The 25,852-nt window shown below is 38.5% G+C and overlaps 1 protein-coding gene across 1 annotated transcript in view; it reads left to right on the top strand.

Annotated features, from left to right (window-relative positions):
• The first annotated feature begins 322 nt into the window (after window positions 1-322).
• The window catches only part of SPACA1 (sperm acrosome associated 1), a 31,810-nt gene continuing 6,280 nt past the window's right edge, over window positions 323-25,852 (top strand). Inside the window, exons 1-5 of the mRNA XM_069598898.1 lie at window positions 323-536; window positions 5,588-5,644; window positions 13,940-14,041; window positions 14,772-14,878; window positions 24,200-24,335. Of these exons, the coding sequence (XP_069454999.1) occupies window positions 323-536; window positions 5,588-5,644; window positions 13,940-14,041; window positions 14,772-14,878; window positions 24,200-24,335 (616 nt within the window). The remainder of the gene's footprint in view (window positions 537-5,587; window positions 5,645-13,939; window positions 14,042-14,771; window positions 14,879-24,199; window positions 24,336-25,852) is intronic.

The following is a 25,852-nucleotide window of genomic DNA, read 5'->3' as shown; positions in this document are numbered from 1 at the left end:
AAATCACCCAGGGCGCTTGGCGAAGCTTGCTAACTGAGGAAGAGTGAGGGCGTGGCCCCGCCCAGTGAAGCAACACGTCCTGCAACGCTGGAAGGGGTGGGGCGTGGCCCGAGCGCCGTCGGAAGTGGCCCAGGGGGCGCCATGTTGGAAGCCTTGCAAGTGTTCTATGGGCTGCGGGAGATGGTGACGACCTGTGACGCCCCAGTGGTTGCTGGGGCACGGTGCAGGCGTTCGGAGTCTGGCGGCTCCTCTTTTTTACACATCAATCGTCAGGAGCGGGCGGCTGCGACTGCGCCTTGGGCAGCCGTCCGGGCCTAGAACCATGAGATCCGGGGGCGCGGGCTGCTCTGCTAGGCTGCTGCTGACAGTCGGCTGGCTGCTCCTGGCGGGCCTCCAGTCAACGTGCGGGATTAACGTCACCGCGATCCAAGATCCCAGCTTGGCCCGCGAAGGCGAGGGCGAACCGGAGGGCGATGAGGAGCCCGAGAATGATAGCGAGGCGGAGAACGAGCCCCAGGCTGAGCCCGAGGATGATAGTGAGGGTGAGAGGCTCTTTGGCGGGGACCCAGAGGCACCTGTTGAAGGCAAAGCCTTCCCTGCTTTTTGAGGAAGATGAGAATTACCCAAGTTAACGTCTGTTAACTCTCGAAAGCTTTCTCGAAAGCAGCCCCAAATGTATACATTATTGCAAACTTAATGGCCCTGCAAAAAAGGATGTGCTAATTCTCCAAAACCTCAGCAAGATAAACTAGCATGTATATAGAAATTGCTACAGAAATGTTGTTAAATATTGCTCTGGACAAGGGAATAGATGCTTAATTTTCTAAGGGTAGGAGTCACAAAGTAACCGTCCACCCACTTGCAGTTATGATTTTCTTTCCCGTTTGTGTGTGTGTGTGTGTTGCTCAGTCGTGTCCAACTCTTTGCGACTCCATGGACTGTAGTCCACCAGACTCCTCTGTCTATGGAATTCTCCAGGCAAGAATACTGGAGTAGGTTGTCATTTCCTTCTCCAGGGCATCTTCTTGCTCTAGGGATGGAACTCAGGTCTCCTCTCCTGCATTACAGGCGGAGTTTTTACTAACTGAGTCACCAGGGACCTTCCCTCTGTAGCTTTTTTTTTTTTTTTTTTTAGTGCAGATTGCCTGAAGTCTTTCTTTTCACATTTGCCCTTTGGATTGGAACTCAAGGGAATTCCAAATTCCCTTCATTGTGACACATCTAGATAAATCAAGGTGCTGACAGAATAGCCCAGAAAACCTCTGTTAGTTTCATGCAGCCCCTCCACAGTGTGATGGTGTTTTAAGTTCAACTTCGAATCACAGAGAAAGGGTGGCAGTAGAAAACACCTATCAAGGGATTCAACTAGAGGCTTTGTTAAATGATATACATTTTAACGAAAGAAGACTAGCCTATATTTGATACATAAATTTGCTTTATTCTCCTGGCTCATTAAGCAATAAAACTTAACAAGCTGGGATATTGATTAGTTAGCTCACATGCTGGTAGGTAAAAGGTCAGTTGCAGGTTTGCAGTCATCTAAAGGAGAATGATTCTCTTCCCTCTGTAAATGACCCAGTTGAGATTCTTTTTAATATCTTTGGCAGTCTCCTGCCTCCTATACATATCAAGTAGGTGATGCATTCTTTTATATCCTGATGACAGTGACCCTCAGTGACATAAAGAAATTGACTGTCTGAGGTTAGTGGTGTAATTGAGGTTTGTATTACCTTGATAAGGTTACATGTAAGAGAGCTTGGAGAGGTCCTCTACTTTGGAAATGTGAAAAGAGAACTAGGGTAGAAAAGAACTTTCTGAAGCATAGTTGCTTTTGTTTTGAAAGTAATTGAGTTAACAATATTAAACTGGTTAAGGGATAGTTGTAAAATGCTAGAGTGTAGGCAGGTGATGGAGTTATAATGCCTTAGATTTCAGTTCAAATGTAGGCAAGTTATTCTCTCAGTTTCTCCGTTTCATCCTCTGAACTTCAGGGAGCCCTTGTACCATTTAATATATACAATTATATGTGCAGCTATTTTATTTTTTTCTGGGGAGAATGAGAATCCAGAACTTAATCCAAGATATCTGAGATCTAAAAATTTCCAGAATCATTAATTAAAATTTGGCAAAGTCCCTTTTAACCCTCAGCAGACCAGTAAAAGCAATCATCATTATTTATGTATATATATAAAGCTTAAGGTATTTACAAATGACTTGCAAATGTAAGAGTAAAGGGATAGTGAATACAACTTATTTGAGATTATAAGTTGTTTGTAATAATAAGAATTTAAACCTGGAAAGCTCCAAATTTTTATTCTATATTTCTTGGGTTTGAAGGAATATATACCCTAATTGGGCAAAGTACTCTGAATGCAGCTGAATGCTCATCAGCTGTTATGCATGAATCTGGAATGTATCCATTTTGTAAATACTGATTCCAGATTTCAAGTACATCCCTAACAGATTCTAGTTTATCATTACTTTGGTTTCTTTTTGCACTGGCATTGCCAAAACACAGTACTTTTGAAATCTATGAAGGCACATATTTTGTTCAGTAGAAGACTGCCATCTTGTTTGTTCCATAATTTCAAAGATATGGAGAGTATTCTTTCCCAACATTTACTTGATAAGACTTGTAAATGAACAAATCATGATGGCAGGTGTGTATATAAAGGTGATCAAAGAAAACATTACATAGAAATGAATAAAATTCATTGGACTGATCATTCTAATTGGCATTTATAAATCTAAAAAGAATACTCTCCACATCCTTTTTAACAAAATAATATGGTCTGGCTTGTTTTCCCCAAATATTTTAGAATCAAGTTCTTCCTGTTGAAAGACCAACTAGATGAGAATAGCATATATCCTTCTCATCCTTCAAAATATAATATTCATTCACTGATTCTTGAGTGAAAAGAAAATTCATCTAGAATATTTATTTAAGATACCATCTCTCACTTTGCTTATGGAGTCAACTTCACTATTATCATCTAAAGTGTTGCTCTCTCTTTGCATTTATCTTCTACTTCATCCAATAACTGTGAATGGTATTCCTCTGTCATCTTTATTCTCTGCCATTATAGACAAACAAAAAAGAAAAATTCAAAAATCTCAACTCTGTCCAATGAAAGCTGAAAATAGACTACAAGAAAGGTGCCTTTAGACTTATTTTATATCTTCCTGAGAGATTATACAATACATTGGACAAAGTAGCAAGAAAACAAAGGATGATGTAAAAGCTGTGATTTATTTCACAGTTATGTCATCTTTCCCGGACAGCCCCACCATTCTTCCATTTTATTCAGTCTTTTCTTTTTAAATAGAGTTGGGAATAATTGATGAGCAATAATGAAATCTATCATTATGGATGATAAAATAACAAAATGTTTCAAAATATAGAAAAACTAAAAACAGACTATGAGAAAGTTTACTCAAAAATTAAAATTGATTTTTGATGGTATATACCAACAGTTAAAGTGTGCTGTACAGAATTGAAGAGAACATTTTAGGATCTGGCCAGAAAAAAAGAGATCAGGATCATTACATCATTGTGGATGCCAAGCTTTTATCTGCATGGTGAAAGACTCAGTAGATTTTTAGGAAAGCTTTGTCACTTTCTTGACTCCTGGTGAACTCTTCACTCATTTTCACCTGTTCTATCAAATTAAGATAGCCTGTATAATATTTTGGGAACAGTTGACTTTTCAGCTGTATGTGCAGAAGTTTTTGATCCTCTGACATTTCCTTTTGTTAGATTTGCCCATTATTCCACCCTGTCAGTTTTAAATCCAGATTTATCTTCAGTTTTTTTTTTGTCCTTCCTAGTTTTGCATGATCCCCAGATTCAGTCACTATGGTATCAGTATTTTTCAAATCATTCGTAAAAATGTTGAACAGGACAGAGTTCTGTGACAGATCACTAATAACACATGACACCAACCAATCAGTTAGCTTCAGTGGATCTTACTGTTTAACAAGTTACACATGAAACCTAACTGACCATACTTTTTATTCACAGGTATATAATGGGAAATTTTGACAAATACCACGCAAGTCAAGATACATAAAATTTCCCAGACCCACTGCTATAGGATTTCCACCAAAAAAGAAAGTTATTGAATGTCCAATAGGGCAAAAGGAACTTTAGAGACTATTAGACTGAATCTCATTTTTTTCTAAAGTTAGAAGTAGTTAAGTATTAGCAACTTTCCTAAAGTAGCATAGCAGAGCTGATAAATTATTTTTTTGGAAAGAGGTTATATTTAAGGTAGTCTAGTATTCATTTGCATACTCTTGTTTTCTGTTTTTAAGATTTGGCTTTTAATTTCTATTTCTTAATGTACCAGCAGAACGTATCCAAACATTTCAAGCAAAAATGTCAATTCAGAATCGATCATCATGATAATCCAATTTCACAAAATCAATATTAATTTACTTGTATATTCATCAAGTATAAATTTGTTTACTGTATATTCAAGGCACTGTATTTGGTGCTTGTAAGTATAGAAATGTTTATGAAAAATTATAATAATAAAAATGGAAAAAAATTCTAGACTTGAATAGAATTAGTAATTACAAATGAATGAATGAAATGTGAGTGAGGTTATATCTTAGGCATGTTTAGAAGGCTAAACGATATACAGAATGCTTGCATATATGTTATCACATTTAATTCTTACAATAATATCAGTGATATAGGTTCTCCTTTCCAAATTTTACAGAGAGGTTAATTAGGCCTGACTCAGTTTAAGGAATTTGTCCAAACTCAGAATAGCTAGTTAGTGGTAGAAGTAGCAATTTGGACTCCAATTTTGATGCATTTTCCCATGTAATAAATGTTGTTGCCTCACAACATCATGCCTTTTTAAAATTACCTTCTAGCACCTCATTTAATTTTTTTTCCTGAGATTTTAGTCCTAATCTGAGTGAGCAAGAATTGATTATATACAGCTAGTAGAATTCATGTCAAATTGCAGAACAATTAGAAAAAGAGAAACATGAGATTTAAAACCAATAATTTTTAACTACTCAAATACTTGTAAATTCCTTGATCACCCTGCTAAATAAAATGTTGAAATAAATTCTTAGGAGTAACTTACCATCTTAACCTGAGAATGAGTAGAACCAATTTATAACATAATTTTAATGAATACTTAGCATGAAGGTTTCTTTTTGGATAGAAATAATACACTCAAAATTTTGTGAAAGTAGAGAATAGAAAAAATTGGGCCCTGTAATTGGCAAGCTTTTTTTTTTCTTTTTGTAATTTTTCTGACCTTCTATATAACTTTTAACTCACCATATATTAAACTGATGAAAAGCATTATTTTAAAAATTATGTATAGGTTTAAATATAAATCTTTGCAAGTTATTTCCTAATTTAATTCTTTAAAGGTTTAGCTTTCTTTTGATTTAAACAATAATAGAAGATGTACTAGTAATGGCATTCCTTTTCTGATTTAATATTTTTTAAATGTCTGCTTCCCATATGATTAGTGCTTATATCCTCCATCTCCAAGTAAGAGTTTTTCACTTAGAAAAGTTTTCCTATGATTAAATAATGTATTTTTGCATTTATTTTTAGTTTCAAATAGGACGATAGTCAAAGAAGTAGAATTTGGGATGTGCACCGTTACATGTGGTAAGTAACATAGAGCAGATAAATAACATTGTAGTGGAGATGGGGGAACAAAGTGTACTATCATGCATCTCTTTCTGATTTCTGTTTGTAATTGTGATTTACACACAAAACTCAAACTGGTTGCTTTCTAAGGGAGGATATTTTCAGTTCATAACCTCTAAATCTTATTTTAAGCCTGCTCTGTAATATATACATATTATTATTTTGTGGGGCGGGGGTGAGCACATAAACTGCTTTCACAAGAGTAAAACTTTATCTCACAGGTTTGGAAGATTAAAGGTCTTCTGATGCATCTCACAGATGTCTTCCACATACTGTGTTGGCAAATCTATCAAAAGATTTGCTTTTTAAAATAGTCTATTCTAAATTTTACAGTTTTCCATTTTATATGTCATGTCTTAGAAAAAAGAGGTATTGGCTTTGTGGGAAAAATAATATTCAAAGACTGTGATTTGTTTTGATCATTCCTTGGATAGAAATTGGACGTAAAATCTCTTATATAAGTACTAAGACTACATGTGCTGTAATAAGACCGCGAGTGCTCAGTTGTGTCGGACTCTTTTGTGATCCCATGCACTATAGCCCACCAGGCTCCTCTGTCCGTGGGATTTCTGAGGCAAGAATACTGGACTGGGTTGCCATTTCCTTCTCCAGGGGAGCTTCCCAAATCAGGGATCCAACCTGCATCTCCTATATCTCCTGCATTGGCGGGTGAATTCTTTACCATTGCACCACCCCAGACTTAAAAGTGTTCACCATAAGTGCCTGAAGGGCTTGTTAAAACATGGATTGTGAGTCCTACTTCAGAATTTCTGACTCACTTAGGTCTTCAATGAGGTCTAAGAATTTATATTTCGAAAGTAAGTTCACAAATGAAGCTGATGCTGCTTTTTCAAAGACCATTTTTGAGAACCACTGTAGACTAATATACTAAGAAGACAGTAGATAATTCACAATGTAATTAAGTTTATTCTAAATAGAGTCTGCCTTGGAAAAAGATAGTGTCAGAAGGGAAGAACAAAAGCCAGAGGGGAAGAAATCAAAGTCCATGCAGATATAGATCAAAATGGTTTTTATTTGTTTGGTCAAAAATTATAGCTAAATTGTTTTTATTTGAGATAAGGTTTTAAAAATGATGCTGAGATAAACTTAACAAAATTTACACTTTTAACCATTTTTAAATGTATGTTTTAATGACGTTAAGCACATTCATTTTGTCATGCAGTCATTACTGCAATCCACTTCCAAATTTTTCATCATCCCAAACTGAAACCTCTGTACCAGTTAAACACTAATTTCCCACTTAGCCCAATCCCTTGCAACAGTTATTCTACTTCCTGTCTCTTGAGATAGTTTTAAACCTGTTTTTTTACCTTAATTTCTTGGTCAGTCACAGACAGAGATGAGAGGAATCTTTGTAATAATCTTGTATTTATTCATTTGCAATTTATATTTTTATTCTGCTTACTTGTGAAATTCTCACAGAGAATGATTTTTATGACAATTCTAATAATTGGTATTGTCCTACTCTTTAAAGATGTACTTCAGCAATTATATATCTTTATTCAATAAATTTGGGCTTCCCTAGTGGCTCAGATGATAAAGGATCCATCTGCAGTGTGGGAGACCCAGGTTGGATCTCTGGGTTAGGAAGATCCCTTGGAGGAGTGCATGGCAACCCACTCCAGTATTCTTGCCTGGAGAATCCCATGGACAGAGGAGCCTGGTGGGCTACATACAGGGCCTGGGATTGCAAAGAGTCGGACACAACTGAGTGTCTAACACACATTCAACAAGTTGGTTTTTCTTTTTTCCTTTTAAGTTTTTGCCTACTATGTGCCAGGTATTATTATAGGTGTTAGAATACAGCAGTAAACAAAGCAGTGAAAACTCTGCCTTTACGGAATATATTTTTTAGTAGAGTCAAAGAGATACATAATGTAAAACATGTAATATGTCAGATGGTGGTAAGTTCTAAAAATAAACCATAAAAGGCAATATTTCACATCTATAATATTTAACTATTAAAAATATTTTCAATCTGTAAAAATTATTTAAAAGAAAAAAATGCTTTAGTGAAAATTCTGTTGAACTCCCAAAACAATATTTTAGCATTCAAAAAGTCTTGTTTTCTTGGAACACACAAGCATATTTTTAAGTATTGACTTACATGTCACATCTACACACATCATTGCAATGAACTCTATTTGGCTAAATAAATAAATACATAAAATACCTGCTTGGAAAATATTTATGCATTTCAAAATAAGACTATCCCCCTAAAGAAGTACTATTCATAAATTTAAGTGGAGCCATTCTACAGCCATTCTTAAGAATCTCATTTAATCAAAAGAGACCTTTCCCCATCCAACCTTCCCTCTCCTTATCTCGTATGGAGGACTCTCTTGTTTGCTTCTCAAAGTTTGGTCCACAGGCTAGCTACATCAGCATAGCCTGAGAGCTTGTGAGAAATTTAGAACCTCAGGACCTACTGCAGACCTACTGACTGCATCATAATATGCACGTTAGTATATCTCAGGTGTTTTGCATGCACTCTGAAGATTGAAACACGCTCTTATAAGCCATCTTTTATATGATAAATCAACAGATTATAAGCCATCTCTTGTATTATAAGCCAAGCTCTATACAGTCAGCCAAAACAAGACCGGGAGCTGACTTTGGCTCGGATCATGAACTCTTTATTGCAGAATTCAGACTTAAATTGAAGAAAGTAGGGAAAACCACTAGACCATTCAGGTATGACCTAAATCAAATCCCTTATGACTATACAGTGGAAGTGAGAAATAGATTTAAGGGACTAGATCTGATAGAGTGCCTTAAAAACTGTGGATGGAGGTTCATGACATTGTCCAGGAGACTGATAAGCCATCCCCAAGAAAAAGAAATGCAAAAAGGTAAAATGATTGTCTGAGGAGGCCTTAAAAATAGCTGAGAAAAGAAGAGAAGTGAAAGGCAAAGGGAAAAAGGGAAGATATACCCATCTGAATGCAGAGTTCCAAAGAGTAGCAAGAAGAGATAAGAGAGCCTTCCTCAGTGATCAATGCAAAGAAATAGAAGAAAATGAGAGAACAGGAAAAACTAGATATCTCTTCAAGAGAATTAGAGATACCAAGGGAACATTTCATGCAAAGATGGGCACAATAAAGGACAGAAATGATATAGACCTAACAGAAGCAGAAGATATTAAGAAGAGGTAGAAAGAATACACAGAAGAACTATACAAAAAAGATCTTAGTGACCCAGATAACCACAATGGTGTGATCACTCACCTAGAGCCAGGTATCCTGGAATGCAAAGTCAAATGGACCTTAGGAAGCATCACTATGAACAAAGCTAGTGGAGGTGATGGAATTCCAACTGAGCTACTTCAAGTCCTAAAAGCTGATGCTGTGAAAGTGCTGTACTCAGTTCAGTTCAGTTCAGTCACTCAGTCGGGTCCGACTCTTTGCAACCCCATGAATCGCAGCATGCCAGGCCTCCCTGTCAATGACCAACTCCCGGAGTTCACTCAGACTCATGTCCATCGAGTCAGTGATGCCATCCAGCCACCTCATCCTCTGTTGTCCCCTTCTCCTCCTGCCCCCAATCCCTCCCAGCATCAGAGTCTTTTCCAATGAGTCAACTCTTCACATGAGGTGGCCAAAGTACTGGAGCTTCAGCTTTAGCATCAGTCCTTCCAAAGAAATCCCAGGGCTGATCTCCTTCAGAATGGACTGGTTGGATCTCCTGGCAGACCAAGGGACTCTCAAGAGTCTTCTCCAACACCACAGCTCAAAAGCATCAATTCTTCGGTGCTCAGCTTTCTTCACAGTCCAACTCTCACATCCATACATGACCACTGGAAAAACCATACCCTTGACTAGACGGACCTTTGTTGGCAAAGTAATGTCTCTGCATTTGAATATGCTATCTAGGTTGGTCATAACTTTTCTTCCAAGGAGTAAGCATCTTTTAATTTCATGGCTGCAATCACCATCTGCAGTGATTTTGGAGCCCCCAAAAATAAAGTCTGACACTGTGTCCACTGTTTCCCCATCTATTTTCCATGAAGTGATGGGACCAGATGCCATGATCTTCATTTTCTGAATGTTGAGCTTTAAGTCAACTTTTTCATTCTCCTCTTTCACTTTCATCAAGAGGCTTTTTAGTTCTTCTTCACTTTCTGTCATAAGGGTGGTGTCATCTGCATATCTGAGGTTATGGGTATTTCTCCCGGCAATCTTGATTCCAGTTTGTGCTTCTTCTAGCCCAGCGTTTCCCATGATGTACTCTGCATATAAGTTAAATAAGCAGGGTGACAATATACAGCCTTGACGTACTCGTTTTCCTATTTGGAACCAGTCTGTTGTTCCATGTCCAGTTCTAACTGTTGCTTCCTGGCCTGCATATAGAGATACCAAGGGAACATTTCATGCAAAGATGGCCTCAATAAAGGACAGAAATGGTATGGACCTAACAGAAGCAGAAGATATTAAGAAGAGGTGGCAAGAATACACAGAAAAACTGTACAAAAAAGATCTTCATGACCAAGATAATCACGATGGTGTGATCACTCACCTAGAGCCAGACATCCTGGAGTGTGAACTTAAGTGGGCCTTAGGAAGCATCACTACGAACAAAGCTAGTGGAGGTGATGGAATTCCAGTTGAGCTATTTCAAATCCTGAAAGCTGATGCTGTGAAACTGCTGGACTCAATATCCAGCAAATTTGGAAAACTCAGCAGTGGCCACAGGACTGGAAAAGGTCAGTTCTCATTCCAATCCCAAAGAATGGCAATGCCAAAGAATGCTCAAACTACCTCACAATTGCAGTCATCCCACATGCTAGTAAAGTAATGCTCAAAATTCTCCAAGCCAGGCTTTAGCAATACGTGAACCGTGAAGTTCCAGATGTTCAAGCTGGTTTTAGAAAAGGCAGAGGAACCAGAGATCAAATTGCCAACATCCGCTGGATCATGGAAAAAACAAGAGTTCCAGAAAAACATCTATTTCTGCTGTACTCAATATGCCAGCAAATTTCAAAAACTCAGCAATGGCCACAGGACTGGAAAAGGTCAGTTTTCATTCCAATCCCAAAGAAACACAATGCCAAAGAATGTTCAAACTACTGCACAGTTGCACTTCTCTCATACACTAGCAGCTTCCCTAGTGGCTTAGAGGGTAAAGGGTCTGCCTGCAATGTGGGAGACCTGGGTTCGATCCCTAGGTTGGGAAGATCCCCTGGGGCAGGAAATGGCAACCCACTCCAGTATTCTTGCCTGGTGAATCCCATGGATGGAGGAGCCTGGTAAGCTATAGTCCATGGGGTCACAAAGAGCCAGACACAACTGAGCGACTTCACTTTCACATGCTAGCAAAGAAATGCTCAGTATTCTCTAAGCTAGGCTTCAGCAGTACGTGAACCAAGAACTTCCAGATGTTCAATCTGGATTTAGAAAAGGCAGAGGAACCAGAGATCAAATTGCCAACATCCATTGGATCATAGAAAAAGCAAGAGAATTCCAGAAAACCATCTACATCTGCTTTATTGACTATGCAAAAGCCTTTGACTGTGTTGCTGCTATTGCTGCTGCTAAGTCACTTCAGTCATGTCCAACTCTGTGTGACCCCATAGATGGCAGCCCACTAGGGTCCTCTGTCCCTGGGATTCTCCAGGCAAGAATACTGGAGTGGGTTGCCATTTCCTTCTCCAGTGCATGAAAGGGAAAAGTGAAAGTGAAGTCGCTTAGTGGTGTCTGACTCTTAGCGACCCCATGGACCACAGCCTACCAGGCTCCTCCATCCATGGGATTTTCCAGGCAAGAGTGCTGGAGTGGGGTGCCATTGCCTTCTCCGTGACTGTGTTGAATAAGTCTTAAAAGAGATGGGAATACCAGACCACCTTACCTGCCTCCTGAGAAACCTGTTTGCAGGTCAAAAGCAACAGTTAGACCTGGACATGAAACAAAGGACTGGTTCCAAATTGGGAAAGCAGTACATCAAGGCTGTATATTGTCACCTTGCTAATTTAACCTATAAGCAGAATCTGTCATGCGAAATGCTGGGCTGGATGAAGCATAAGCTGGAACCAGGATTGCAGAGACAAGTATCAATAACTTCACATATGCAGATGACACCATGGTTATGGCTGAAAGCAAGAAACTAAAGACTTGCTTCTTAATGAAAGTGAAAGAGAAGAGTGAAAAAACTGGCTTAAAACTCAACATTTGAAAAACTAAGATCATGGCATAGGGTCCCATCACTTCATGGCAAATATATGGGGAAACAATGGAAAGAGTGACAGACTTTATTTTCTTGGGCTCCAAAATTACTACACACGACTGCAGCCATGAATTAAAAGACGCTTGCTCCTTGGAAGAAAAGCTATGACCAACCTAGAGAGTGAAAGTGAAAGTTGCTCAGTTATGTCTGACTCTGCAATCCCATGGACTGTGCAGTCCATGGAATTATCCAGGCCAGAATACTGAAGTGGGTAACCTTTCCCTTCTTGAGGGTATCTTCCCAACCCATGGATCAAACCTAGGTCTCCTGCCTTGCAGGCAGATTCTTTACCAGCTGAGCCAGAAGGGAACCCCAACTATGACCAACCTAGACAGTATATTGAAAAGCAGAGACATGACTTTGCTGACAAATGTCTGTCTAGTCAAAGCTATGGTTTTTCCAGTAGTCATGTATGAATATGAAAGTTGGACCATAAGGAAAGCTGAATGCTGAAGAATTGATGCTTTTGAACTGTGGTGTTGGAGAAGACTCTTGACAGTCCCTTGGACTGCAAGGAGATCAAACCAATCCATCCTAAAGGAAATCAGTCCTGAATATTCATTGGAAGGACCGATGCTGAAGCTGAAGCTCTGATACTTTGGCTACCTGATGTGAAGAACTGACTCATTAGAAAAGATTGGGAAAGATTGAAGGCGGGAGGAGAAGGGGATGACAGAGGATGAGATGGTTGGATTGCATCACAGACTCAATGGACATGAGTTTGAGCAAGCTCTGGGAGTTTGTGATGGAAAGGGAAACCTGGGATCCTGCAGTCCATGGGGTCTCAAAGAGTCAGAAATGAGTGAGTGACTGAACTGAACTGAAGCCATCTCTAGACTTCAGCTTACCCTTGTTTTGAGATTGGGTGGTATGATTAACATCTTACAGGGACTGAAAGAAGGAACTTGGTAGGAAGAATATGAAGATGGACTACTCCTTAGCCTGTGACAGCACAGTCTCATCATAGGACATGTTCGCCATGTCACTGAACCAGCTTTTAACCAGCTTTTATAATCTCTCTCACTTCTGGTGTTGAGATCTGAGATGGGCCAGTAAAAGAGAGATCTGAGATGGGTCAGTAAAGACTTGATTTCTTATGAAATGTGTGGCAATTCTAACAAGAGTTATCACTTTGAAAATGGAGGTCTGGTCATTAAGTCTATCTTGATAAATTTAATACAGAGATTTTTATCAGTCTAGGTGTTAAAAAGCATCATTTATGTTACAATGTAATTTTTGTAATTTCCTCTGCAAGATCCAACTCCCCCCATTCCAAAGTTCCATGGTCAAATAAATTTGGAAGATCCTGTGTGTTACTGCTTTCTACTATTTCAGTAGTAGGCTTTATTAGCTGTAATAAGCACATTTTATATATCTCTAAGAAGGAAAAATACTGTCATTCTTGACATGCTGTCAGCTGAAATGCATTCAGATCTCAAAAATGTTAGCATGTAAAACTTTTGCATCTTTGATCAATGAAAATTTACACATAATAGCACATTCATTTACTAGCATATTAAAAGGTCCTCTAAAATTCTGAGGAGATTCATTTCATTTTAATTTAATGTATAATTTCCAAATGTAACTAATCATGGAATCTCTTTTCTTATGTTATCAACCAGAGGAACTAGTGTTTCATGTGACTCATTTTGGAAAATGTTTTATGAAATAATTCAAATTGCTTGTGCTCATGCTTAGTCACTTCCCTTGTATCCTACTCATTTTGAACTCATGGACTGTAGCCCACCAGGCTCCTCTCCAGGCAAGAATACTGGAGTGGGTAACCATTCCCTTCTCCAGGGGATCTTTCTGACTCAGGGATCAAACCCAGGTCTCCTGCATTGCAGGTTGATTCTTTACCTGCTGAGCCATCTCTAAATGTTATTACCTTGAATTTAGGAATTTAATTTCTGAAATTAGGAGAAAAGTTTCAAAATGACCTAGGTGGAAAAATAAAATAACCCTGGAATTCTTCTTTTTTCTTTTAACATTTGCCAATTTCTTTTATCAAAGGTATTGGTATTAGAGAAGTTATATTGACAAACGGATGCCCTGGTGGTGAATCCAAGTGTATCGTACGAGTGGAAGAATGTCGTGGACCAGTAGATTGTGGCTGTGAGTTGGAGGGAGACAGAGGGGCCATGTTTACTCTGGGGAGATATCCTTAACCTCAGTTTGCCTTGAGTGGAGGGAGATGATCAAAATGATTTACTGAAAGGAAATCATAAGAAAACTTAAAATTCCACTTCTCCAAACAGTTATAGGTCTTTCTACTTTTCTTTACATTTTTTCAGTTGTGTCTAAATTGAACATACATTCTCTCTAGCACACTGGAACCTTACTGCACTCAGGTTTTGGTTGAAGCCATCCTCCAGAGAAATACTTTCGACCTTGTGGTTGTGACAGTCTATCAGTAGATTGGTAAACTCTACATTGGGAACTTTGAGAGCTTTTCTGTATCAAATTTCACTAGTCTGAGGTTTCATTATCCTAAGCCAGAAAGAGGTAGACAGGGGAGGGGTTGTTCCTAACCAGAAAATTGGCAGCCACTAGTAAGTATATCTCAAAGTTTAATAGATCACTAAGTAGTTTGCCCTTACTGTCTCTTCTCTATAGTTTATTTTGCCAAAGGAACAGACAGGTATGGTGTTTACTTGCCTCTTCCGTGACTTCATCGTTGCATCCATGACGACTTCCTGCTCCTCTACAGTCAAACTTCCAGTAAACGTTTACTAACTTCCAGCATGTAATTTCTTTTCAAATTGGGAGTGACTTTTAAAAGTAGTATTGTGTATAAAGCAGTTCACAAGGCCCATTGGTATATATGTATGTAATTTTTTTTCAGGGGGAAGACCAATTTCAGAAAGCCTTGAACGTGTTAGGCTTGCATGTGTTCATACATCTCCTGAAAACCGTTTCAAATATATTTGGAGACTTCTAAGGCCAGACCAGGTGAGTAATGAATGTATATAATTTGGTGCTTTCCAGTGAGTCTTAAGATTTGTTTCCCAGTGCTTGATGACTCTCAGAGGACTTTCTCTTCAAAAGCAATTTGCAAAAATGAAGTAAAAATCATACAACTTTATTATTATTGGGATTTAAATTGTTTTTCATTTCTTAGTAGGGCTAAAACTTTATATGTATATATAGGGCCAGCTATTATCAGAACTTAGAAACATCTATTTTATAAAAAGTGTTCTATTTTGGAAGCAAGGTTTTCATTTGTATGTATAATACTTGTATAATGATAACAGTAGCTAACATTAGTTGAGGGCTTATTAAATGCCAGATATACACCAACTGCTAGAGTTTCTTTTACTCATATAACAATCTATGAGGTAATTCCCATCATTATACGCATTTTGCAGATAAGTACAATTGTTGCTCAGTTTCCTCAGGGAATTGACTCCAGGACCCCCTTCAGACACCAGAATCAGAGATGCTCAATTTTCTTATATGACATGGTATTAATATATAATACCATGGTATTATATTACTATATAACATGGCTAATTATATAGCATTTGCATATAACAGATACTTGTGTCTGTATACTTTAAATCACCTCTAGATTATATATAATATATTGTAAGTGCTATATCAGTTCAGTTCAGTCACTCAGTCGTGTCTGACCATTTGCGACCCCATGAACCACAGCGCGCCAGGCCTCCCTGTCCATCACCAACTCCCGGAGTCTGCCAAACCCATGTCCATTGAGTCAGTGATGCCATCCAACCATCTCATCCTCTGTCGTCCCCTTCTCCTCCAGCCCTCAATCTTTCCCAGCATCAGGGTCTTTTCCAGTGAGTCAGCTCTTTGCATCAGGTGGCCAAAATATGGAGTTTCAGCCTCAACATCAGTCCTTCCAATGAACACCCAGGACTGGTCTCCTTTAGGATGGACTAGTTGGATCTCTTTGCAGTCCAAGGGACTCTCAAGAGTCTTCTCCAACACCACAGTTCAAAAGCATCAATTCTTTGGCGCTCAGCTTTCTTTAAAGTCCAACTCTCACATCCATACATGACCAGTGGAAAAACCGTAGCCTTGACTAGATGGACATTTGTTGGCAAAGTAATGTCTCTGCTTTTGAACATGCTGTCTAGGTTGGTCATAACTTTCCTTCCAAGGAGTAAGCGTCTTTTAATTTCATGGCTGCAGTCACCATCACAATGATTTTGGAGCCCAGAAAAATAAAGTCAGTCACTGTTTTCACTGTTTCCCCATCTCTTTGCCAGGAAGTGATGGGACCAGATGCCGTGATCTTAGTTTTCTGAATATTGAGCTTTAAGCCAACTTTTTCACTCTCCTCTTTCACTTTCATCGAGGCTTTTTAGTTCTTCTTCACTTTCTGCCATAAGGATGGTGTCATCTGCATATCTGAGGTTATGGATATTTTTCCCTGCAATCTTGATTCCAGCTTGTGCTTCATCCAGTCCAGCATTTCTTATGATGTACTCTGCATATAAGTTAAGTAAGCAAGGTGACAATATACAGCCTGGACGTCCTCCTTTTCCTATTTGGAACCAGTCTGTTGTTCCATGTCCAGTTCTAACTGTTGCTTCCTGACCTGCATACAGCTTTCTCAAGAAGCAGGTCAGGTGGTCTGGTGTTCCCATCTCTCTCTGAATTTTCCACAGTTTATTGTGATCCACACAGTCAAAGGCTTTGGCATAGTCAAGAAAGCAGAAATAGATGTTTTTCTGGAACTCTCTTGCTTTTTCGATGATCCAGCGGATGTTGGCAATTTGATCTCTGGTTCCTCTGCCTTTTCTAAAACCAGCTTGAACATCTGGAAGTTCACAGTTCATATACTGCTGAAGCCTGGCTTGGAGAATTTTGAGCATTACTTGACTAGCGTGTGAGATGAGTGCAATTGTGCAGTAGTTTGAACATCCTTTGGCATTGCCTTTCTTTGGGATTGGAATGAGAACTGACCTTTTCCAGTCCTGTGGCAACTGCTGAGTTTTCCAAATTTGCTGGCAAATTGAGTGCAGCACTTTCACAGCATCAGCTTTCAGGATTTGAAATAGCTCAACTGGAATTCCATCACTTCCACTAGCTTTGTTCATAGTGATGCTTCCTAAGGCCCACTTGAGTTCACATTCCAGGATGTCTGGCTCTAGGTGAGTGATCACACCATCATGATTATCTGGGTCATGAAGATCTTTTTTGTACAGTTCTTCTGTGTATTCTTGCCATTTCTTCTTAATAGGTGCTTTTGTTAGGTCCCTGCTATTTCTGTCCTTTATCGAGCCCATCTTTGCATGAAATTTTCCATTGGTATCTCTAATTTTCTTGAAGAGATCTCTAGTCTTTCCCATTCTGTTGTTTTCCTCTATTTCTTTGCATTGATTGCTGAGGAGGGCTTTCTTATCTCACTTTGCTATTATTTGGAACTCTGCATTCAAATGGGTATATCTTTCCTTTTCTCCTTTGCTTTTCACTTCCCTTCATTTCACAACTATTTGTAAGGCCTCCTCAGACAGTCATTTTGCTTTTTTGCATTTCTTTTTCTTGGAGATGGTTTTGATTCCTGTCTCCTGTACAATGTCATGTACCTCCATCCATAGTCCATCAGGCACTCTGTCTATCAGATCTAGTCCCTTAAATTTATTTCTCACTTCCACTGTATAATCATAAGGGATTTCATTTAGGTCATACCTGAATGGTCTAGTGGTTTTCTCCACTGGCTTTAATTTCAATCTGAATTTGGTAATAAGGAGTTCATGATCCAAGCCACAGTCAGCTCCCGGTCTTGTTTTTGCTGACTGTATAGAGCTTCTCCATCTTTGGCTGCAAAGAATGTTATCAATCTGATTTTGGTGTCAACCATCTGGTGATATCCATGTGTAGAGTCTTCTCTGGTGTTGTTGGAAGTGGGTTTTGCTATGACCAGTGCGTTCTTTTTTTTTTTTTTTTTTAGTGTTTATTATTCGTTTTATTTATTTTTTTTAAATTTTTTAAATTTTAAAATCTTTAATTCTTACATGCATTCCCAAACATGAACCCCCCTCCTGCCTCCCTCCCCATAACATCTTTCTGGGTCATCCCCATGCACCAGCCCCAAGCATGCTGCATCCTGCGTCAGACATAGACTGGCGATTCAATTCACATGATAGTATACATGTTAGAATGTCATTCTCCCAAATCATCCCACCCTCTCCCTCTCCCTCTGAGTCCAAAAGTCCGTTATACACATCTGTGTCTCTTTCCCTGTCTTGCATACAGGGTCGTCATTGCCATCTTCCTAAATTCCATATATATGTGTTAGTATACTGTATTGGTGTTTTTCTTTCTGGCTTACTTCACTCTGTATAATCGGCTCCAGTTTCATCCATCTCATCAGAACTGATTCAAATGAATTCTTTTTAACGGCTGAGTAATACTCCATTGTGTATATGTACCACTGCTTTCTTATCCATTCATCTGCTGATGGACATCTAGGTTGTTTCCATGTCCTGGCTATTATAAACAGTGCTGCGATGAACATTGGGGTACATGTGTCTCTTTCAATTCTGGTTTCCTCGGTGTGTATGCCCAGCAGTGGGATTGCTGGGTCATAAGGTAGTTCTATTTGCAATTTTTTAAGGAATCTCCACACTGTTCTCCATAGTGGCTGTACTAGTTTGCATTCCCACCAACAGTGTAGGAGGGTTCCCTTTTCTCCACACCCTCTCCAGCATTTATTGCTTGCAGATTTTTGGATCGCAGCCATTCTGACTGGTGTGAAGTGGTACCTCATTGTGGTTTTGATTTGCATTTCTCTAATAATGAGTGATGTTGAGCATCTTTTCATGTGTTTGTTAGCCATCCGTATGTCTTCTTTGGAGAAATGTCTGTTTAGTTCTTTGGCCCATTTTTTGATTGGGTCGTTTATTTTTCTGGAGTTGAGCTGCATAAGTTGCTTGTATATTTTTGAGATTAGTTGTTTGTCAGTTGCTTCATTTGCTATTATTTTCTCCCATTCAGAAGGCTGTCTTTTCACCTTGCTTATATTTTCCTTTGTTGTGCAGAAGCTTTTAATTTTAATTAGATCCCATTTGTTTATTTTTGCTTTTATTTCCAGAATTCTGGGAGGTGGATCATAGAAGATCCTGCTGTGATTTATGTCTGAGAGTGTTTTGCCTATGTTCTCCTCTAGAAGTTTTATAGTTTCTGATCTTACATTTAGATCTTTAATCCATTTTTAGTTTATTTTTGTGTGCGGTGTTAGAAAGTGATCTAGTTTCATTCTTTTACAAGTGGTTGACCAGTTTTCCCAGCACCACTTGTTAAAGAGATTGTCTTTACTCCATTGTATATTCTTGCCTCCTTTGTCAAAGATAAGGTGTCCATATGTGTGTGGATTTATCTCTGGGCTTTCTATTTTGTTCCATTGATCTATATGTCTGTCTTTGTGCCAGTACCATACTGTCTTGATGACTGTGGCTTTGTAGTAGAGCCTGAAGTCAGGCAAGTTGATTCCTCCAGTTCCATTCTTCTTTCTCAAGATTGCTTTGGCTATTCGAGGTTTTTTGTATTTCCATACAAATCTTGAAATTATTTGTTCTAGTTCTGTGAAAAATGTGGCTGGTAGCTTGATAGGGATTGCATTGAATTTGTAAATTGCTTTGGGTAGTATACTCATTTTCACTATATTGATTCTTCCAATCCATGAACATGGTATATTTCTCCATCTATTAGTGTCCTCTTTGATTTCTTTCATCAGTGTTTTATAGTTTTCTATATATAGGTCTTTAGTTTCTTTAGGTAGATATATTCCTAAGTATTTTATTCTTTTCGTTGCAATGGTGAATGGAATTGTTTCCTTAATTTCTTTTTCTACTTTCTCATTATTCGTGTATAGGAATGCAAGGGATTTCTGTGTGTTGATTTTATATCCTGCAACTTTACTATATTCATTGATTAGCTCTAGTAATTTTCTGGTGGAGTCTTTAGGGTTTTCCATGTAGAGGATCATGTCATCTGCAAACAGTGAGAGTTTTACTTCTTCTTTTCCAATTTGGATTCCTTTTATTTCTTTTTCTGCTCTGATTGCTGTGGCCAAAACTTCCAGAACTATGTTGAATAGTAGCGGTGAAAGTGGACACCCTTGTCTTGTTCCTGACTTGAGGGGAAATGCTTTCAATTTTTCACCATTGAGGATAATGTTTGCTGTGGGTTTGCCATATATAGCTTTTATTATGTTGAGGTATGTTCCTTCTATTCCTGCTTTCTGGAGAGTTTTTATCATAAATGGATGTTGAATTTTGTCAAAGGCCTTCTCTGCATCTATTGAGATAATCATATGGTTTTTATTTTTCAATGTGTTAATGTGGTGAATTACATTGATTGATTTGCGGATATTGAAGAATCCTTGCATCCCTGGGATAAAGCCCACTTGGTCATGGTGTATGATCTTTTTAATGTGTTGTTGGATTCTGATTGCTAGAATTTTGTTGAGGATTTTTGCATCTATGTTCATCAGAGATATTGGCCTGTAGTTTTCTTTTTTTGTGACATCTTTGTCAGGTTTTGGTATTAGGGTGATGGTGGCCTCATAGAATGAGTTTGGAAGTTTACCTTCCTCTGCAATTTTCTGGAAGAGTTTGAGTAGGATAGGTGTTAGCTCTTCTCGAAATTTTTGGTAGAATTCAGCTGTGAAGCCATTTGGACCTGGGCTTTTGTTTGCTGGAAGATTTCTGATTACAGTATCAATTTCCGTGCTTGTGATGGGTCTGTTAAGATTTTCTATTTCTTCCTGGTTCAGTTTTGGAAAATTGTACTTTTCTAAGAATTTGTCCATTTCTTCCACGTTGTCCATTTTATTGGCATACAACTGCTGATAGTAGTCTCTTATGATCCTTTGTATTTCTGTGTTGTCTGTTGTGATCTCTCCATTTTCATTTCTAATTTTATTGATTTGATTTTTCTCTCTTTGCTTCTTGATGAGTCTGGCTAATGGTTTGTCAATTTTATTTATCCTCTCAAAGAACCAGCTTTTGGCTTTGTTGATTTTTGCTATGGTCTCTTTTGTTTCTTTTGCATTTATTTCTGCCCTAATTTTTAAGATTTCTTTCCTTCTACTAACACTGGGGTTCTCCAACTCTTCCTTTTCTAGTTGCTTTAGTTGTAGAGTTAGGTTGTTTATTTGACTTTTTTCTTGTTTCTTGAGGTATGCCTGTATTGCTATGAACTTTCCTCTTAGCACTGCTTTTATAGTGTCCCACAGGTTTTGGGTTGTTGTGTTTTCATTTTCATTAGTTTCTATGCATATTTTGATTTCTTTTTTGATTTCTTCTGTGATTTGTTGGTTATTCAGAAGTGTGTTGTTCAACCTCCATATGTTGGAATTTTTAATAGTTTTTCTCCTGTAATTGAGATCTAATCTTAATGCATTATGGTCAGAAAAGATGCTTGGAATGATTTCGATTTTTTTGAATTTATCAAGTTTAGATTTATGGCCCAGGATGTGATCTATCCTGGAGAAGGTTCCATGAGCACTTGAAAAAAAGGTGAAATTCGTTGTTTTGGGGTGAAATGTCCTATAGATATCAATTAGGTCTAACTGATCTAATGTATCATTTAAAGTTTGTGTTTCTCAACTAATCTCAAAAATATACAAGCAACTTCTGCAGCTCAACTCCAGAAAAATAAACGACCCAATCAAAAAATGGGCCAAAGAACTAAACAGACATTTCTCCAAAGAAGACATACGGATGGCTAACAAACACATGAAAAGATGCTCAACATCACTCATTATTAGAGAAATGCAAATCAAAACCACAATGAGGTACCACTTCACACCAGTCAGAATGGCTGCGATCCAAAAATCTGCAAGCAATAAATGCTGGAGAGGGTGTGGAGAAAAGGGAACCCTCCTACACTGTTGGTGGGAATGCAAACTAGTACAGCCACTATGGAGAACAGTGTGGAGATTCCTTAAAAAATTGCAAATAGAACTACCTTATGACCCAGCAATCCCACTGCTGGGCATACACACCGAGGAAACCAGAATTGAAAGAGACACATGTACCCCAATGTTCATCGCAGCACTGTTTATAATAGCCAGGACATGGAAACAACCTAGATGTCCATCAGCAGATGAATGGATAAGAAAGCTGTGGTACATATACACAATGGAGTATTACTCAGCCATTAAAAAGAATTCATTTGAATCAGTTCTGATGAGATGGATGAAACTGGAGCCGATTATACAGAGTGAAGTAAGCCAGAAAGAAAAACACCAATACAGTATACTAACACATATATATGGAATTTAGGAAGATGGCAATGATGACCCTGTATGCAAGACAGGGAAAGAGACACAGATGTGTATAATGGACTTTTGGACTCAGAGGGAGAGGGAGAGGGTGGGATGATTTGGGAGAATGACATTCTAACGTGTATACTATCATGTGAATTGAATCGCCAGTCTATGTCTGACGCAGGATGCAGCATGCTTGGGGCTGGTGCATGGGGATGACCCAGAAAGATGTTCTGGGGAGGGAGGTGGGAGGGGGGTTCATGTTTGGGAATGCATGTAAGAATTAAAGATTTTAAAATTTAAAAAATAAAAAACTAAAAATTAAAAAAAAAAAAAAAGAATGAAAGGTAGCAGAAGTGGGCAAATATAAAAAAAAAAAAAAAAAGAGTGCTAAATTTGGGGAGTTGTTTTCCAAGCTTAACCTCGGAATCTGTTGATGTTTGTTTATTAACAGGACAAACTAGTTACTAACCAGACTTAGGAATGCATCCCAAAGAATTAAAGGCTCCTTTCAGTTGAAAAGTTAAAAAAAAAAAAAAAAAATAAAGTTTGTGTTTCTTTGTTAATTTTCTGTTTAGTTGATCTGTCCATAGGTGTGAGTGGGGTATTAAAGTCTCCCACTATTATTGTGTTATTATTGATTTCCCCTTTCATACTTGTTAGCATTTGTCTTACATATTGCGGTGCTCCTATATTGGGTGCATATATATTTATAATTGTTATATCTTCTTCTTGGATTGTTCCTTTGATCATTATGTAGTGGCCTTCTTTGTCTCTTTTCACAGCCTTTGTTTTAAAGTCTATTTTATCGGATATGAGTATTGCCACTCCTGCTTTCTTTTGGTCTCTATTTGCGTGGTATATCTTTTTCCAGCCCTTCACTTTCAGTCTGTATGTGTCCCTTGTTTTGAGGTGGGTCTCTTGTAAGCAGCATATAGAGGGGTCTTGTTTTTGTATCCATTCGGCCAGTCTTTGTCTTTTGGTTGGGGCGTTCAACCCATTTACGTTTAAGGTAATTATTGATAAGTATGATCCCGTTGCCATTTACTTTATTGTTTTGGGTTCGGGTTTATACACCCTTTTCGTGTTTCCTGTCTAGAGGATATCCTTTAGAATTTGTTGGAGAGCTGGTTTGGTGGTGCTGAATTCTCTCAGCTTTTGCTTGTCTGTAAAGCTTTTGATTTCTCCTTCGTATTTGAATGAGATCCTTGCTGGGTACAGTAATCTGGGCTGTAGGTTATTGTCTTTCATCACTTTAAGTATGTCTTGCCATTCCCTCCTGGCCTGAAGAGTTTCTATTGACAGATCAGCTGTTATCCTTATGGGAATCCCCTTGTGTGTTATTTGTTGTGACCAGTGCGTTCTCTTGGCAAAACTCTATTAGCCTTTGCCCTGCTTCATTCTGTACTCCAAGGCCAAATTTGCCTGTTACTCCAGGTGTTTCTTGACTTCCTACTTTTGCATTCGAGTCTCCTATAATGAAAAGGATGTTTTTTTGGGGGGTATTAGTTCTAGAAGGTCTTGTAGGTCTTCATAGCACTGTTCAGCTTCTTCAGCATTACTTTTCATGGAATAGACTTGGATTACCGTGATATTTAACGGTTTGCCATGGAAACAAACAGAGGTTTCCAATGGTTTGTGTTGGAAAATGCTATTTAAGTATTTGTAAATGCAATAGAAATGCCAAGTAAAGAGTTACTGTGCAACCACTTCCTGTTTTGCTTTTTGGAACTTTCTGGAAATTCTTTTTTTCTGAGTATTTTTAATCTATGATTTGTTGAATCTACTGATGTGGAGCCCAAAGATATGGAGGACCAACTGTAGCTGAGATGCAGAGAGTAACTCCTTCTGATTTACACAGTCAGAAATTTGGTACTTGTTCTGTCTGACTTTAAAATACATGTGCATAATTAATTACTGTCCTAGACTGAGAGAAAGTGACTCTTATTTTGTTATAAGAAATAAATTATTTTCTGATCTTAGATTTTCATGAAGAATATTGATATTTTTTTTTTCTTTTAAAATAGCAAGCCATTATACTCGCAAATGATTCAGCAATCCTGGAAGTTCACAGGGATACTCACCCCAAGGCTTTTGAGTGTGAAACATTGGATAATAATGAAATAGTAGCATCTATTAGATTCACAATCTATACAACAACTGGTAAGTACCCAGCAACATTTTGACTTGCTTATATCTCAAACTTCAGAGAGCATCAGAATCACATGGTGGTCTTGTTGAGACACAGATCACTAGCCCAACTCCTGTAGTTTCTGCATCTGTAGATCTTGAGTGAGACTGGGACAAGAATTTCCATTTCTGACAAGTTCCTAGTTACTGTTGGTCCAGAGATCACATTTTGGGAACCACTAGTTTTATACCATTAAGATTTTTCTACAAGGTAGTGTGAGTTTCCCTGGTGGCTCAGATGATAAAGACTGCCTGCAATGCAGGAGACCCAGCTTTGATCCCAGCTTTGGGTTGGGAAGACTCCCTGGAGAAGGAAATGGCTACCCACTTCAGTATCCTTGCCTGGAGAATTCCATGGACAGAGGAGCCTGACGGGCTACAGTCCATGGGGTTGTAAAGAGTTGGACACGACTGAGCGACTACCACTTGACTGCCCTTTAACTGGAAACAAGCTGAGGTATTTTGGAGGTGATTTAAAAAAATAAACTGTAAACTTTCTTTGATGTATTGTTCAGGATCCTTAAAAAAAATCTTTATAGTGAAAGCTAATAACCGTAGTCCTATATTGGGATATACTGCTGCTGCTGCTGCTAAGTCACTTCAGTCGTGTCCGACTCTGTGCGACCCCATAGATGGCAGCCCGCCAGGCTCCCCTGTCCCTGGGATTCACCAGGCAAGAACACTGGAGTGGGTTGCCATTTCCTTCTCCAATGTGTAAAAGTGAAAAGTGAAAGTGAAGTCACTCACTCGTGTCTGACTCTCAGCGACCCCATGGACTGCAGCCCACCAGGCTCCTCCATCCATGGGATTTTCCAGGCAAGAGTATTGGAGTGGGATATACTAGGTGTTATTAAAAGAATAATGTCAATAAAAGGCAAAAAAGGACCAAACATCATCAACTAAAAAAGATCTCAGTGAATCACAGTTCAGGCTGTTAAAGGTTTTGAGAGCTGTTCTCAGTTCGTGTCCCCCAGCTTAGTCCTTGTTAGGACTGCTTAGTGGTGGTTAGCTCTTCCTGTGATTCAGAGGCAACAGGTGTAAGCTAAGGACTGGGGCACAGTCCCCAGTGTCAGCAAGTGAGACAAGTTGACTTTTCTCTCTCATAGCTCTCCAGGACTGGTGGGGTGTCTCTGCCATCTTAGCACATGCACTGGTTAGATGACAAAATGTTTTCAGAAAATGTTGATATCTATTAGTTGCTTTTAAAAAGGACAATTGGGTATACTGCTGTGACAGACCCTTTTGGCTGTTTTAGACATCAGACAAATGTTTTGGCTATAAATGTCCTCACAGTATGGTACTGGCTCGAAACAAATACATGATTAAAATATTTTCAGGGTAGATATGGTTTAATTAATGAAAATGCCCCATCCATTCCCTCATATGACAGATTTTTCACTTCCACAATAATTGTCTTTTATAGTTAGGCATTATTTTGATTGAATCATGTCCCCCTAAAAAGATATTTTCGAGTCCAAACTTGTCTGCCT

The sequence above is a fragment of the Ovis canadensis genome, chromosome 8 (assembly GCF_042477335.2).
Source record: "Ovis canadensis isolate MfBH-ARS-UI-01 breed Bighorn chromosome 8, ARS-UI_OviCan_v2, whole genome shotgun sequence".
NCBI classification, from domain to species: Eukaryota; Metazoa; Chordata; class Mammalia; order Artiodactyla; family Bovidae; genus Ovis; species Ovis canadensis.
Note: the sequence above shows the minus strand (reverse complement) of the source record. Positions and strands in the feature narration are given on the sequence as shown.